The sequence below is a fragment of the Hemiscyllium ocellatum genome, chromosome 48 (genome assembly GCF_020745735.1).
Source record: "Hemiscyllium ocellatum isolate sHemOce1 chromosome 48, sHemOce1.pat.X.cur, whole genome shotgun sequence".
Taxonomy (NCBI): Eukaryota; Metazoa; Chordata; class Chondrichthyes; order Orectolobiformes; family Hemiscylliidae; genus Hemiscyllium; species Hemiscyllium ocellatum.
Genome location: NC_083448.1, coordinates 17,133,602 through 17,150,060, shown reverse-complemented (window position 1 = coordinate 17,150,060; position 16,459 = coordinate 17,133,602). Strand labels below are relative to the sequence as shown.

The 16,459-nt window shown below is 51.7% G+C and overlaps 1 protein-coding gene across 1 annotated transcript in view; it reads right to left on the bottom strand.

Moving 5' to 3' along the window:
* LOC132837034 (lysyl oxidase homolog 2-like) overlaps window positions 1–16,459 on the bottom strand; it is a 57,485-nt gene that overhangs the window by 17,580 nt on the left and 23,446 nt on the right. Inside the window, exons 4-8 of the mRNA XM_060856687.1 lie at window positions 11,386–11,597; window positions 7,396–7,609; window positions 4,196–4,379; window positions 2,428–2,576; window positions 1,309–1,476 (exon numbers count right to left, since the gene is read on the bottom strand). Of these exons, the coding sequence (XP_060712670.1) occupies window positions 1,309–1,476; window positions 2,428–2,576; window positions 4,196–4,379; window positions 7,396–7,609; window positions 11,386–11,597 (927 nt within the window). The remainder of the gene's footprint in view (window positions 1–1,308; window positions 1,477–2,427; window positions 2,577–4,195; window positions 4,380–7,395; window positions 7,610–11,385; window positions 11,598–16,459) is intronic.

The following is a 16,459-nucleotide window of genomic DNA, read 5'->3' as shown; positions in this document are numbered from 1 at the left end:
GAGTCCCACATTCTCACCACTCTCTGTGGGAGAACGTCCTGAATTCCCCAATGGAACGCTGTCTGCCCTGAATACCTGAGGGTCTGGCCTCACCATAACAGTAAACAGTCTCCCCTTGGTCATCTGAAAGGTCCCTCTCAGTTACTGCAAAATTGACGTATTTTGAGACAAAGACATGGTGCGCTCCCTGTTCAAGACTTTGAAGAACTGAGGAATTCCAACCAACGTCCCCGAGACCCTCGCTAACTGCATATTTTCCAATGCCTCTTTAGACTCGGGAGAACAGATGTGCGCGTGATATACAAACATAAATGGAGATACTTCAAGCAATCAGGAGAATGAAGAAGTGACAGCCTGAAAAATCATGGCATTGGTCAAATATAGGAAAATCCAACAGCTGGTTCCCCAATTTGTTCAAGGTTTCAGGATATCCAGGTGAAGAGGAGATCCCTCTGGGGAACAAAGTGGCTAAATGTCTGTGTGGAACCTGAAGACATGGCTGAAGTTTGATAAGAGAACTTTTTATGTGTATCCACAGTCAATAATACGGGAACAGGGCCATGATACACTTAAACAAATGAGCATGGAGAGGGAACAGGTCCTGGTAGTTTCAGCGGCCTTGTAAATGGATCTATCCCAAGCTGCTGTCAGACGCCAGGGGGGATCATGCAAGGGGCTCCGACATTCATTTCCAAACTCTGTCTGGCCGCATTACCGGGATGTAAGTGGCCTGGAATACGTGGTTCCATTATTCAAGAGAGGTCCCAGGGATAAACCAGGAAACGATAGGCCTGTCAGTCCAACAACTGTGACTGGGAGACCATCATTGGGAAAACATGGAGGACAGGCACTGATTCTCCAAGGGGAGTCAGCCTGGCTTGGTCACGGGGAGCTCCGGTCTCACAAACTGGACTTTTTGAGGAAGTTACTGGGTGTGTCGCTGAGGGGAGTGCAGTCGATGTAGACCTCAGTCAGGCTCTTTCTGAAGTCTCACATGGCAGGCTGCTTTAAAACTGGGATCCAGGGCAGTTTGGAAAATGGGATCCAAAAGGGGCTGTGTGATCAGCAGTGTTGTTGAACCTTCAGTGCCCTCTGAAGTTGCCAAGCAAGACACTAAGCTCAGGGGCAATTAGGGACGGACAGCCAGGGTTTGTGGAACAATAAAGCTAAGCTCCACTGCTGGCCATTGTCAGGTGGAGGGGTCAGTCCTAATTCAACAGCACGACGAGTTCGAGATGATGCCCTGGCTGAGGTAGGAGCAGGGATACAGAGTTAGGAATCTCGCCATTGGAAGCTGCTGACTTGTACCTGAACTGCATGGTCGGCAAATCCCAAGCCCAGCTGCCTGCACACCACCATTGCTTCCATCAGACCCCAGTTGCTGTTGCAGACAGTGCCCCATCGCTGCCTGCCGTTTCTCTTCATCAGCACCTCGACACGTCCTTCATATGGAGTACGTCCTCCGACCAGGCGGATCTGCACACGGGATGATACCCGAACAGGGGAATGAGTGAGAACTAAAACATACAGCCTCAACATTTCTCCCACAACCCTGCTTGACCCTGGAATACCCTGCTGCAGGCCACCCTGGTGGTTTGTGGGTCAGGTTTGTTCTGAGTGTTGGCAAGTCCAGCCCTTTGTCTCCATCCCGGGAGAAAACGGTCAGGTCGCCACATCATACCAAGCCATGGGGCTACTCTCTCATGGGTGGAGGGAACATTAGAGTGGGGGTGGTGAGAAAGTGGGGGAAGAGAAGGGAGTGGAGTTTGAGAGAGAGAGCGAGCACAGGAGAGAGTGAGAGTGAGAGTGAGAGTGAGAGAGAGAGAGAGAGAGAGAGAGAGAGAGAGAAAAAGAGAGAGAGAGAAAAATGGTTGGTGGCAGAGATGGGGAAGGGGAAATGGGTGGGGGGAATTGGGAGAGAAGAGCTCACATTCCCCCGACAGGGATAGAGCTGACCAGACACTGAACAAAAGGAAGTCCTTGCATCCTATTACTCATTTTTACCTTGTCTTCCAATGTCCAGACCAGAAACACTAATTCTCTCTCTCTCTCTCTCTCTCTTTATCTCTCCAGAATCCCCTCCCCTCTCTTTCTCTGAATCCTCCTTGTTCCCCTCCCCGCATTTCTCTTTCTCTCTCTCCCTAGAATCCTCTCTATTTCTTTCTCTCTATGGAATCCACTCTGTCTCTGGAATCTTCTCTCCAGAATCCCGTCTCTCTCTCTCTCTCTCTCGAATCCTTGGCACCCCTCTCTGTACTCCTCTCCTGAATGCCCTCCATCTCCCAATGCCCATGAATGAATCTGCTCCTGAAGACCAAGCTATTGTCCAGCTGCAGTGCCAGGGTCTGGGGTGTTGTTGGCGTGTCATGTACCAGTGCCCGGCCTGGGGGGTGCAGGTGGGCCTGTAGTTCAGGTGAAGGTACTGACCTGTTGCTTGAAGCCCATGTCAGGGATGTTACAGCGAACTGCAGCATCTTCATCATGGCCACACAGCTGCTCCTGGTTAGACTGGCAGGCCGTGAGGGAATTCTCAAAGCCTGTGCACGAGACCTGGTTCATGTGGGTCATGCCAATACCTGTGACAAAACACAATCAGAGGAGCCAGTGAAGGGGGCCACGTAAGGGAAGGGTGACGGTGAACATAGACTCGGGTGCTGCCATGCTAACACAGATCAGGGCACTCACTCTCCATCTCTCCCGCAACAACTGACTGTCCATCCAAAGTGAAAGTGACAAATCCAGACACCGGTGCTTTTGGTTGGGAATACAATCCTCATCTTTTCCAATCTCCTCTCGATAAAGGACGGGAGAACGTGAGAAAGTTGCAGTTGGGCCCACATGTCTAACATAGCTTCCATGACCAATAGGAGCTGGTGTAACTGTGTTAGGGAGTGACACCCTGCCAGTACACCATAACAGCTCCCAACAAAGCCCACTGCATGATGGCAGTCTCAGATCCCGACACCATTATGGACTCTTCTTGGTTTCTCGGACAGCTGAGCAACTTCCAAGGACCTTCCAGACACAATCTCCTTCATCCCAAACAAGGGGCAGCAGATACATGGGAACACCAGCCCCTGCAAGTTCCCCTCCCAGCTCCTCACCATCCTGACTTGGAAATATATCACTGTTCCTTCACTGTCACTGGGTCAGAATCCTGGAATTCAGTTCAAGAAGGCAGCTCACCCCCACCTTCTCACGGGGCAACTAGGGACAGGCAAGAAATGCTGGGCCCAGCCAGTGACACCCACATCCCAGGATCAGAGAATTGCTGCAGTGTGGAAGCAGGCCATTCAGCCCATTGAGTCTGCACCAACCTCCCCCAAAGAGCATCTACCCAGACCCAGACTCCTAACCCTCTCGCCAGAACCCTGCATTTACCATGGTTAACCCGATGCATCCAGAGACACTATGGGCAGTTTAGCATGGGCAATTGATCTAACCTGCACATCTTTGGGCTGTGGGAGGAAGCACCCAGAGGAAACCCCCGCAGACACGGGGAGAATGGGCAAAGTCCATGCAGACAGTGGCCTGAGGCAGGAATCGAACCCGGGTCTCTGGCGCTGTGAGGCAGCGGTGCGAACCACTGAGCCACCATGTCCTGTGAAGGGATAACAACAAACCTGCCTCCTGTATTTCCCACGTAATGACCACGGTAGTGATGCCAAGAGGAACACTCTGAATTCAGCTTCCTGTCTCTGCGTACGATCTCCCTCAGGGCAGGCTTGAGGATTGGCTGAGGGATGGGAAAACAGCAAGAGAGACCAACAGAGAGGTGGGGGTCAGAACTGGGGTGGGGGGATGAGGGAAAGAACTGGGGTGGGGGGTGAGGGAAAGAGGATCAGGGAGCCACTGAGGTCACATTGGGTCGGTGCTGGTCAACAACTATGGCTTACTCTGCTATTCCCATCTCCCAGCACTTGGCCCTTAGCCTGACCATCACAAGTTCACATCTGAATATGTCCGCGATGTGATGGGGGTTCCTGCCTCTGCCACCCTCACAGGGAGGGAGTTCCAGATTCCTCTGGGATGAGAAAGGTTTCCCTCACATCCCCTCGAAACCTCCTGCCCCTTCCCTTCAATCTCTGCCCCCCCTCGGTCACTGTCCGCTGCAGCAAGGGGTGAGTCTTCCTTTCTGCCTCCCCTGGCTACCCCCCGGGTATCTCGGTCACGTTCCGGGCTGGCAACACCTCACCTTTGCCCATTCTGGCTCCGGTCAGAGCCTCCTTGGCGGTGCCGAATCCCAGCTCTCGACAGGCGACACTGGCTGCCAACAGATTCCAGCGGTCATCACAAACTGTCCCCCAGTGTCCATTCTTCATCACCTCCACTCTGCCCTCTCCGATCTTCGCTCCTCCCCGCAGCCGGATCAGAGGTCTCTGTGGTGACAAAAGGAGGAGCTGGTTCCATGCGGCGCACTGAGAGGGAGGGGAGCATCACTGCTGGGAGAACGCGCAGGAGAGAATCGCACCGACACTCACAAACGGAGCGGGCGGGGGGGCAGCTTAATGGGAACAAGCGCAAAGCTCTTGGCGAGAGCTGGTATGGGAGCGATGGGCTGAATGGTCCACCGTTGCATGCATGTGTAGACACACACACACTCTCTCTCTCCCCCTCCAGAACCCTGTCATGACCTGCGTCCCGCAGGGTATCGACTCCTCCCTCGCTGTGTTGGAAAGCTGCTTTCCCCTCCCCTCCCCTCCTCTCCCCTCCCCTCCCCTTCCCTCCCCTTCCCTCCCCTTCCCTCGGTGTCTTGGCCAGGCAGAGGATCCCATGTCCTGGTCACCAGCATCAGTGCAGCAGGGGTACACGGTGGGAGATTCCGCTTGGGAATAATGTCAACCTCTGCATCCGGATCTTTCTTCATCTTAGTAACAACGTTCAAAACTCACACACCCTTGGTCTCAACGTTCTGGCTTTACTGAAGAAACGTCTCACCTTACCACAAAGCTGCAAGATCATGTGGCGTCCATCCCTGTAACCTCGCTCATTAATCAGTCCAGAACTAGAGGGCATAGGTTTAGGGTGAGAGGGGAAAGATATAAAAGAGACACAAGGGACAACTTTTTCACACAGAGGGTGGTACGTGTATGGAATGAGCTGCCAGAGGATGTGATGGAGGCTGGTACAATTGCAACATTTAAGAGGCATTTGGATGGGGATATGAATAGGAAGGGTTTGGAGGGATATGGGCTGGGTGCTGGCAGGTGGGACTAGATTGGGTTGGGATATCTGGTCGGCATGGACAGGTTGGACCAAAGGGTCTGTTTCCGTGCTATACATCTCTGACTCTATGAACAGCAGCCCATCAGCACACAGCAAGGTCCCGTGCCATGACAAGGTGCGTTTGGTTTGTGAGGCGTCACTATTGACTGGGTGGTGGTGGGGGGTGAAATGAGAATGGCCTTGGTCGAGAGGAACTGAGTGAGTGGAGGGGATATGGGGGTGTAGGGATAAGGGGAGAGGTGTGTCTGTGTCCGTCTGACAGGGGAGTCAGCTCCACTGACACAGCAGCACCCCTTCTGTGTCAAACTGGCTTCACCTCAGTCATGACAGCCCTAGGGGCTAGTCATTCAACCCATCAGATCCGTGCTGGCCCTGAGAACAAGTACTAGACCAGGTGCCATCCTCCAGTCTGGGCTCACCTGGAACATGGGCTGGAGTTCAGGTGGGATGTTGGGAAGCAAGTTCAGGGAGCAGGGAGGGTGGTGACTCTGACAGACTGGTCCAGTCCTATCGTCACCCGGTGTCTGAACATGTTCACTGTGTCCCCAGGTTCCCTGGGCATCAGCATGGGCTAGCCATTCCTGATTGTGACCACCAGGTGGCTCAGGGAGACGCTGTAGGGGAGTGAACCTGGGGAGGTGTGATTCCCCTGGCTGCTGAGGAACACAGAATCGCTGTGGACCACACTCTTCCTCAAGGCTCCACACACCAAGTCACCAGATGCAGGGGGAACCCCACCTCCCCCTCCCCACAAATGGGGAAAGGTCAGGCAGCATTCACAACAGCAATAGCCTGCATTGCCATAGCACCTGCAACATTCCAACGTGCTTCATAGGAGGACACAGCTCTGACTGTGTGACACCTAGCAACAAGAACAGACAAACATCGGGAGGTGGGGGGGGGGGGGGGGGGTGTTCGGGAGCTCACTGAGTGAACCAGACAGTTACACTGGACTAGCAGGGGTGGGGAAAGGTTGGAGACAGAGGGAAACTGACAGCAGGGAGATGGAGAGGGCAGGGCTGGGGAGAGGAAACAGAAACAGGGGAGAAAATGAGCCAGGGTCAGGCGAAGTGAAGAGAGAAACGGCAAGCAGGTGAAGAAGAGGAAGAGGGAATGAGAGGGAGTGGAGGTAGACAGGAGCCCGAGAGGGGGTGATTGCAATAAAGGGGCAGGGAGAGGGTGGTGGGAGTATTGAGCAAAGGGCAGAAAGAGAGCAGCCAGCAGTGGGATACAGAGGCGTGCTGACTGATTTATCCTCCCCGCTAGGTCTCCAGCCACTCATGGTTGCTTGCAGGTTGCTATCTGGCCAGGTGGGGATCCCTTGGTCTGCTGTGTAACTTCTCAGTCCCAATCTCCGAAAACCAATCCACCTGGATTCAGCGCAGCCTGGATGCAGGAGGGTGAGGGCTAACTCCGGTCGCTGGGAACAGATCTGTGTCTGACCTTAGCAGCCAGCACAGCCAGCTGGCTCGCATTATCTCATGTGCATGACACACACGATGAGGAATGTGCTACGTTCGGTGAGTTCTCTTACAACTTCAGTTTCCCAGGCTACCCGAGAATGCTTTCTCCATGTTCACCAGGCTGGAACTCCCACTGAGTGAGGGCACTGCTCAAATTGCCTGGGGCGGGGAGAGTGGGGTGCTTCAGACCCTGCCTGGATGGTACCTGTCAGCTCTCTGTCAGGGAGGCTGCAGGGTCTCACCTTCCATTCTTGGGCCTCCACAGCAGGGCTCTGAGCTGAAGCTCCAAGTTCAGCCTCTCCTGCTGCGGGTGGGATCTTGCTGTGCAGAGGTCAGCTGCCGCTTGGCTCCGGTGTTCTGGTGAGCACCAAAACTCAGAGCGTAATGGGGTAATATTAACCAACAACAAAACAATGGCACCATCCATAGCTTCCTCCTGAACATGTCTGTATACAGGCCTTGTCATCAGGCAGACACATGACCGGGTCTGGGACATTAGCCTCTTATAAGTGAGGCATCACCCACTGAGCCCCTACCAATAAAGTGGTGTTATCATGACCAAGGGAGGCCATTCAGCCCGTCAGTGAGATGGTGGTGGTGCTGCCCCTGAAAGACACACCCGGATTGACCCATTGCACGTGAGCTGGGTTTCGGGGTGGGGGTAGGTCGGGGGGGGGGGGGTCTATACAGGCCATGCAGTGATCACCTCAGTCTGGAAGGCTTTGCGAACCCGCGTCGTACTCAGAGCAGCAAAGGGCCGTCCAGCCACACAGCTGACAATCACAGGCATCTCGCTGGCACACGAGCTGTTGCTGCTGCTGTCAGAGTAGTCCAGGCTGCAGCTGGACACATGGGCCTCAGTACCTGTGCAGTTAATGCTGTACGGCCAGTAGGTGTGCTTCTTCCTGCTCGCAAAGGTCCTGCACAAAACACAGCAAACATAACACTTCACAGCCAGCACCCAGAGCAGGCCAGGCTCTGTGCTGCACGGGGGTCATGGCCAGTGCACAACACACAGAGTACAGAGGGACAGCCAGTACACACAGTACAGGACCAGTATATAGTACAGAGGGACAGCCAATACACACAGTACAGGACCAGTATACAGTACAGAGGGACAGCCAGTACACATAGTACAGGACCAGTATATAGTACAGAGGGACAGCCAGTACACACAGTACAGGACCAGTATATAGTACAGAGGGACAGCCAATACACACAGTACAGGACCAGTATACAGTACAGAGGGACAGCCAGTACACACAGTACAGGACCAGTATACAGTACACACAGAGACAGCCAGTACACACAGTACAGGACCAGTATACAGTACAGAGGGACAGCCAGTACACACAGTACAGGACCAGTATACAGTACACAGAGGGACAGCCAGTACACACAGTACAGGACCAGTATACAGTACACAGAGGGACAGCCAGTACACAAAATACAGGACCAGTATACAGTACACAGGAACAGCCAGTACACAAAATACAGGACCAGTATACAGTACAGAGGGACAGCCAGTACAGGACCAGTATACAGTACAGAGGGACAGCCAGTACACACAGTACAGGACCAGTATACAGTACACAGGGACAGCCAGTACACACAGTACAGGACCAGTATACAGTACACAGGGACAGCCAGTACAGGACCAGTATACAGTACAGACAGCCAGTACACACAATACAGGACCAGTATACAGCACACAGAGACAGCCAGTACACACAATACAGGACCAGTATACAGCACAGAGGGACAGCCAGTACACACAGTACAGGACCAGTATACAGTACACAGAGGGACAGCCAGTACACACAGTACAGGACCAGTATATAGTACAGAGGGACAGCCAGTACACACAGTACAGGACCAGTATACAGTACAGAGGGACAGCCAGTACACACAGTACAGGATCAGTATACAACACACAGGGACAGTCAGTACACACAGTACAGGACCAGTATATAGTACAGAGGGACAGCCAGTACACACAGTACAGGACCAGTGTACAGTACAGAGGCACAGCCAGTACACACAGTACAGGACCAGTATACAGTACAGAGGGACAGCCAGTACACACAGTACAGGACCAATATACAGCACACAGAGACGGCCAGTACACACAATATAGGAGCAGTATACAACAAAGGTAGGACCAGTGCATAACTCAGAAGGAGAGCCAGTATACACAGTACAGGACCAGTATAAGACACACAGAATACAGAGAGGGAGTCAGTTTCCAAAATACAGGAGCAGTATAATCCATCAGCATCTTCAATACAAAGGCAATGTCCCTAACATGATCTGTTGTGGTGTACCCAGGGGACACATACAAACGTTTATACCCAACAGGACAAGAGCACACTAGCTAGAACACACTGGGAGGGGCACGATAGAGTACAGACACAATGTTCTCCATTAGGGACACACACACACATGCACGCACATACAGAGTGTGCAATGCATCACGGACTACAATCAATCAGAAGTGCACATAGAGACATTGGGGACACACCCAGAGACAAGGTACACTCCAGAACAAGTATACTTTGTGTGAGGGAAACCTGCACACACATAGTTGGACATATACTCAACACACACAAGCAGTACACCAGGATAGTTTCACAAGGACTAACATGTATCTGGTGATATCTGTACAGTGAGATAAGCTATGGTGAATGGAGCTGACATCTTGTTTGCCCACCCTAGTGAGCTGCCACACTGAGATATAGCAGTCCTGGATTCTGCACTCAATGGGCAAGCTGGCATTTCCCCAATCAGCCCCCTGTCATTCTGGGGGAACGACTCAGCCCCACCTCACATTTCAGCATTACTCAGCAAACAAAGCTCTGAACCTCAACCCACCTCCCCACTGACTGACAAAGCCATGGGATCAGACAATGGTAGTGCCAAGACTGGGAGCACACAGCACAGGAAGTGGTTACTTGACCGATTGGACAATGTTCATTCCCTCACCACCCCGCAGCCTTTAGTTCCCATAACAGGGTGGTGGTGGAGAAACTTATTCCCAATAACACTCACGCCATTCAGGAACAAACACTGACTTCCTGAGGGGATGTTCATTCACATTTTCCTGACTGATATGGAGGGAATTCCCCATGTGTGCCATAGGTTCACCTTCCCATGTTACAGAGTCCATCAGGTAATGCGACAGCAGGACCGAACGTAATGCAGTGAGGTGGCATCATCAAGGGGGAATGGTGGAGTAGTGGGGGTGGAATCTGCATGAAGCATCACCAGGCAACTCAGGAGGGAAGGGGTCAAGGGGGCTGAATGAGAGAAGGGGTCCAGAGCCGATGTTTGGGCATGTGGGAGAGAGGGGAAACAGCAGCATAGGTGGTCTGGATCTGTGGGTGGGGAGACGGAGAGAGCAGAGGGGGTTGGGAAACATAAGGTGGGGGCAGGGGAAGAAGGAACAGACGGATCGATTGAGAGAGAGAGAGAGAGAGAGAGAGAGAGAAATGGCAGATGTGGGTGGGAGGGGTAATCAATGAGTGATTTGAGGGGGAAGCGACAAGGAGTCTGGGGGAGTGAAGGAGGGATTGGAGGAGGAATTAATGAGGGATTCAGTGAGGGAGCTGACAAGGGGTTTGAGGGGAAAATCAATGAGGGAGTCATCGGGGAGAATCCATGACAGAGTTGCATGGCAGTATGGGGCTGGGACTGGGGTAAACGCAGAGCTCCAAACCATTTCAGGGAGGGAGATTTCCCCAATATGGCATCCCATTGAACACACACAATATCATGAGGCTGATTGGGATTCGGACTAGGGGATTCCTTTCTGATTACCCACACAGCCCCGAATACCTGCTATCTAACTATTCCACCTTCCAATCATACAGCTTCAGAAGTCAAGAGGATTGAAACATTCCTCACAGGACTTCACTCGAGAATTCCTACGTGTGGAAAGAAGCCATTCAGTCCATCGAGACCATGCTGACTCTCTGAAGAATATTCCACCCAGACCCACCCCATCCCTTTAACACTACATTTCCTATGGCCAACCCACTCTAGCCTGCACACCTGTGGGAGAAAATCTCTCCCAGATATGGGGAGAATGTGCCTGTGTGGAGTTTGCAGTCACTCCCAGAGGCTGGATTCGAACCCGGATCCTTTACATTGAGAGGCAGCAGTGCTAACCACTGAGCTACCATGTTGGCTGTAACCTGATCAATCCGCACAAGGGGAGTTTGTGTTAGTGTATGAGGGTGTGTGAGTGTGAGACAGAGAGAGAATATGAGTGCATCCAGCTCTGATCTAACAACATCAGTCAGATCCCATTCAGTTCCAGCACCATCAGCTAGCTACCACCGAGCTAGTGAACGACACTGCGGACTCTGCATCCTTTGGCAGATCACTGTCACACCTCAACATCAAAGGCATGCCCAGGGCTCTTGTTACTGCCGTGGTAGTGTGCCTATATCTGAGCAAGGAGGACCGGGTTCAAGCCCATGTGCTCCAGGAGGTGTGAAATAATAACATCTCAGATCAGGGCAAAGATCAAAACATGAGTCAGCCCCTGAAGCTGTTCTCCCATTCATGAGGATCGTGCTTACCCTGCTCCCCCTCTCTCCCTGCACCCCTAGTGATCTCTCCCAGGCCTACAGCAGGGCACCAATCTCAGACCTCCCACCCTGAGTGCAGCCACACCCAGACACTCTGTCCTTACTTGTAAATCCTCGCGTTGTAGCCTTTCTCTGCGGGAAATCCAAACATGCCACAGACAACTCTGCTGTTCATGGCTGTCCAGTCCACGTCACAGATCTGTTTCCACTCTCCGTCCTGCTGCACCTGGACATAACCCTCTGTGACAGGCAGCCGCTTCCTGGATGAGCCAAAGACTCCCTTGATGCGAACATCTTGCACTCGTAACTGCTCGTCCTGGGGGTCACAGACAGACAAGAGTGAGTGTTAGAGGGGACTCCTGAACTGGACCAGACACTCTCACAGCACAGGTCAAATCATCACCCTCCTCCACTTCTTCCCCAGCTTGGGAAGGTGTAGAAACATGTACTCGTATCACATCTGGGCAGACCATTCAGCCCACTGAATCCATGCCGGCTCTGCCCAACAGCAGCCCCATTGCTTGACGTTCCTCGCGTTCTTTTGGCCTGAATCACTATTGGCCAAATGAATTCTAGCAACCGATCAGTCAGCTGAGGAGAAGCTGTGTGTCTGAACACTGATCCTGAGCATAGCCCTTCTGGTCACTGTGCGCCAACGTGCAGAATGACCCATGTACCCACCATACACACTGCTCTCTGCCTCTCCCCCAAACCTCAAACCCCATACCTTTCAGTGTTTGTCACACCCACTTGCTGCCTCAGACTTTGTAAAAACCTTCCTGAAAATGCCAATACACCATATCTCTTTTGTTTCTCAAATATGATTTTCTCCTCTGCAGTGTGGACACAGGCCATCAACTCTGCAATGACCCTCTGAAGAGAATTCCACCCTACTCTCACAACCATGCAATTCCCACGGCTAACCCACACCTCCCTGGATATTATGGGCAGTTTAGCACGGTCAATCCACCGAACCTGCACATCTTTGGGCTGCAGGAGGAAATCCACAGAGAGACCGGGGGGCGGGGGGAGAATGTGGAAACACCACACAGCCACCCCAGGGTGGGATCGAACCTGGGTCCCTGAGGCAGCAGTGCTAACCACTGAGCCACCGATGAGTCATGGTGACTCTGTCCAATCTGGCAAGTATTTTCTCAGTGTCCAGGAATTGGGACAGGTTTGGATTCCCTTACCAGGAAACCTGAACATCAACTGGTTTTCAGACAGGGCATGTTTTGGGTCCACTAGTTCAAATTATTTGGAGGTTAAAAATAACCTTGCTTTTCAGGTCTGTTCAACCCAGATGAAGTTTTTATCCAGAAGGACCCAAACTCAATCTGTCTGCAGGTCTATTCAGGGCTGTTTCCGAAAAGCCTGTGTGTTTTTCCAGACATTTGCAGGATGTCTGTCCCAGTTTCCAGTATTTCTCCCAATAGGGATATCAGGCTGACCTGCATTTACAACCTGTGATAGTGCCATCAATTTAAAAAGGTTATTTTGTCTTCATTTTTTTAAAAAGAGAGGTTTTAAAGGCAGAGGTGTCAAACTGTCTGCAAAGAGCCCACAGCAACACTGGCCAGTTCTCCCTGTTGAGGTTTTTTCTGGTTTGGTTTAGCTGGAGCAGAGAAGGTGCTGGGAGCAGGCAGTCAGAAGCTGCTACAGTGCAAACAGGTTCCAGCCTCTGTCTCTGAAATCTCTCCTGCCTGGAGGAACCCGTGTTTGCCAAGGGGTGCGTTTGTGGGATGTTACGGGAATTGGAACAGCTCCTCAGTTGGGTATCAAGCCTGCCGAGTTTTCCAATAATTAAGTTATTCTAAATTCCGTATTCTTTTGTTTGTGATTCAACTGTAGTGGGTAAATAAATTCTGTTTTGCTTAAAGCGGAGTGGTTTGACCTGCTGTATCACTCCTGGAATATCCACTTCACACCTACCTTTACAATAAGCAAAGGTTAGTGTCTGGGCTACCTTCTGAAAATATTCTGACATGGTCCATAACAAACCTTCCAATCTACATTGTAGCAGAGTTGATGATATTTTGAAAAGAACATGGGGAAGACATTTGACGTAGTTGTCAATGTGACTCAACAAATGAAAACAAGATGAGGCAGAGGGAGGGAAATGCAGAATAAAATGGGGCTGGAACCATTTCAAAGGGAATGGGAGATCAATGTCATCTGTGCACACAAGCCCAACATTATCCTATTTACTTGCAATTCCCAGTCCCTCAGAGTCCTTCAGCCTGCACACAGATGTTCCCCTGTTGCGCCAACCCTTTCATCATCTTCTCAACAGCTGGGCAACAAGTCACTGCTCAGAGGGAGACAAAAACACTCAGCTTTCCAAACAATGGCTTCCTCCCAGATTTGGGAATTATTGATTTCCAATTGCAATTGGGCTGCTCTGAGAGAAAAAAAAAGGATCGACCTCCAGGAACACGCAGAGAGGCACAAATCCTGTCCTTGCAGATCCTCTGATGTCAGGGCTGTGGGCAGGAGCTGACCTACAGTGCTAGGGTGTTCAACGTGGAACACAGGGTCAGGCACAAGCAAGAGTCCTGCACCCTCAGTTACAACGAGACCAAGGAGCAAAGGGGAGAGACGGGGAGAGAGAGCGAGAGCGAGCGAGAGAGGGAGAGCGAGAGTGAGAGAGCGAGAGAGAGCAAGAGAGCAAGAGAGGGAGAGCGAGAGCGAGAAGAGGTGGGAGGGAATATTGGGGTGGTACTCTCAAAAAGGACCAGCACAATCAGAGTGGGCTGAAGGGCCTCCTATTTGGACTGGCTCCCAAAGTAAATGAAACGTTAAGTGCCAGGTTTCATCCATTTTGGTTGGGCGCAGGACCTGTAGGGCAGTGATTCCCTGACTGGACCATCCCATTGGGATGTGGATACTTATTCCAGGGTTTGAGAGGGGGCGGTACTGGGAGGCTGCTTCCTCCCCTGGCTCAGGGGAAGGTGGAGGGTCTCTGGATCCAGGAGTCAGAGGTGGGGTAAGGATTCGACTATTCAGTAGGGAGAGGAGGAGGGATTACTCCCCTCAGAGAATCTTTGTGGATCTTCAGAATGCCTGCCCCCCCCCCCCCCAGTGCTGTGCCAGCTCACGTGCCGAGTGGAGTCACAGCAGGGGCTGAGAGGCGTCCAAGGAAACCCAGAGTACCACAGAGGCATACACAGGAGCAACAGGGGGAGGCCATGTGACCCCTCAAGCCTGTTCTGTCCTGTCAACACGCAGCCAGCCCTGCCCTGCAAGGTCCTCGGAGCTTTGAGGAAAACCACCTGCCATTTGGGGAATGGAGGCAGATCAGCCGAGATTACTGTGCCACACATTTCCCAGGTCGTGCTGGGAGAGTTCCCCATTCAGTTTCCCATCCATCTGCTGGCTGGGGGAGACGTGAACAAACATCAGCGAGTGGGATGGGACAGCAGTGACACTGAGCACCTGTCAGCCACATTCTGCAAGGTGCACTTGCATAGCGCCTGCCTCTCTGTACTTCAGGGCAACTAGCAGCGCTTCACAGCCATGGGAGAGAGATAAAGTAGTGTTACTTCTGCAATCATAACGACGTATGTAAGGTAAATGAACTCACACCAGTGTATAGTTGTTTCAGCCAAGAGCTGAGTTAACAAGAATGAAAACTATGTGAAGGAAATATATAATTGTTTTTGTATTAGCTAAAATGTGCATACAAGAGTGAAATGTGCCTGTGAACAATGGTGGATGTTACAGACAAATAGATAAGGTGCTGTGAGGGGAGGGGGTTAAGCTCGATATACCTGTACAAACAGGAGTTATAAGCATCTGTTTCCCACTTCGGTATAAACAAGAACTAACCACAATCAAGGAGTCAGGAGGTCATAAGGTCATAACAAGTGAGGCAAACAGATGGCCCACAGTGGGGGGTGAGGCCAGAACGAAGCATTTTGTCACAGACAAGGCTGGGTAAGGCAAGAGATGAACAGGAGTAATGGGCGCCGGTCTTAGACAGGTGGGAGATAGAAACAGGGGAGGAGCAATGGGATGAAAGAATAGGAACCAAGTTACATAAATACTCTGTACTAGTTGAATTCAGCCTTGTGGACAGTGGACACCACACCCCTCTTGCGAGAGCGAAATAAATGACACGACTGATTCAGATCTTGTCTCGGACTGAAATTATTGAAGTGAGCGAGCTTCGTTTCACACAACAGCCAACTTGGATTGTGGAAAGCAGGAGAGGGGTGGGGGAGGGAGGCTGGTGGATTGGGATATTCGCCATTATCGGGGGAGATGGAGCTGGGTGCGGCATTCCCAGTCCCCTCCCCAGCACAACCCAGTCAGGGATCTGCTCTCCATTGTCTGTGGCAGGCAGTGGGGAGTGCTGACCGTCCCCATCCAGCCCAGCAGTCACTGCCCGAGAGAGGAGGAGGGGGCAGCCTCTCAGTTAGGGGGAAAACTATTCCGTGATGCCCGCTCGCTCCTCAAGTACAGGGCATGCGCGGTAACTGGGTGAGACGTTTTGTCTGACCCAGAAAGGAGTAAGGAAGGAGCAGAGGTGAACACTATCAATCCATTTCAGGGAATGTGTGTATGGGGGAGAAGGGAGCACAAGGCCGTGCTGGTCAAAAAAACACAGAGAAATTGGAATGAAGCATCCAGTGGTCAAACAAAGGGCCCTGTTCCTCAGCTGTGGGCACACAATACACAATAATAGACAATAGGTGCAGGAGTAGGCCATTCTACCCTTCGAGCCTGCACCACCATTCAATGTGATCGTGGCTGATCATTCCTAATCAGTATTGTGTTCCTGCCTTATCCCCATAACCCTTGATTCCACTATCTTTCAGAACTCTATCCAACTCTTTCTTAAATGAATCCAGAGACTGGGCCTCCACTGCCCTCTGGGGCAGAGCATTCCACACAGCCACCACTCTCTGGGTGAAGAAGTTTCTCCTCATCTCTGTCCTAAATGGCCTACCCCGTATTTTTAAGTTGTGTCCTCTGGTTTGGCACTCACCCATCAGCGGGAACATGCTTCCTGCCTCCAGAGTGTCCAATCTTTTAATAATCTTATATGTCTCAATCAGATCCCCTCTCAGTCTTCTAAACTCAAGTCTACATGATTCTCGCTGACAACAAATCTGTTGAAGTCATCAAAAGCTTCAGCTGTTCTCCTTCTCCCCCACTTCTACAAGTGCCACCCAT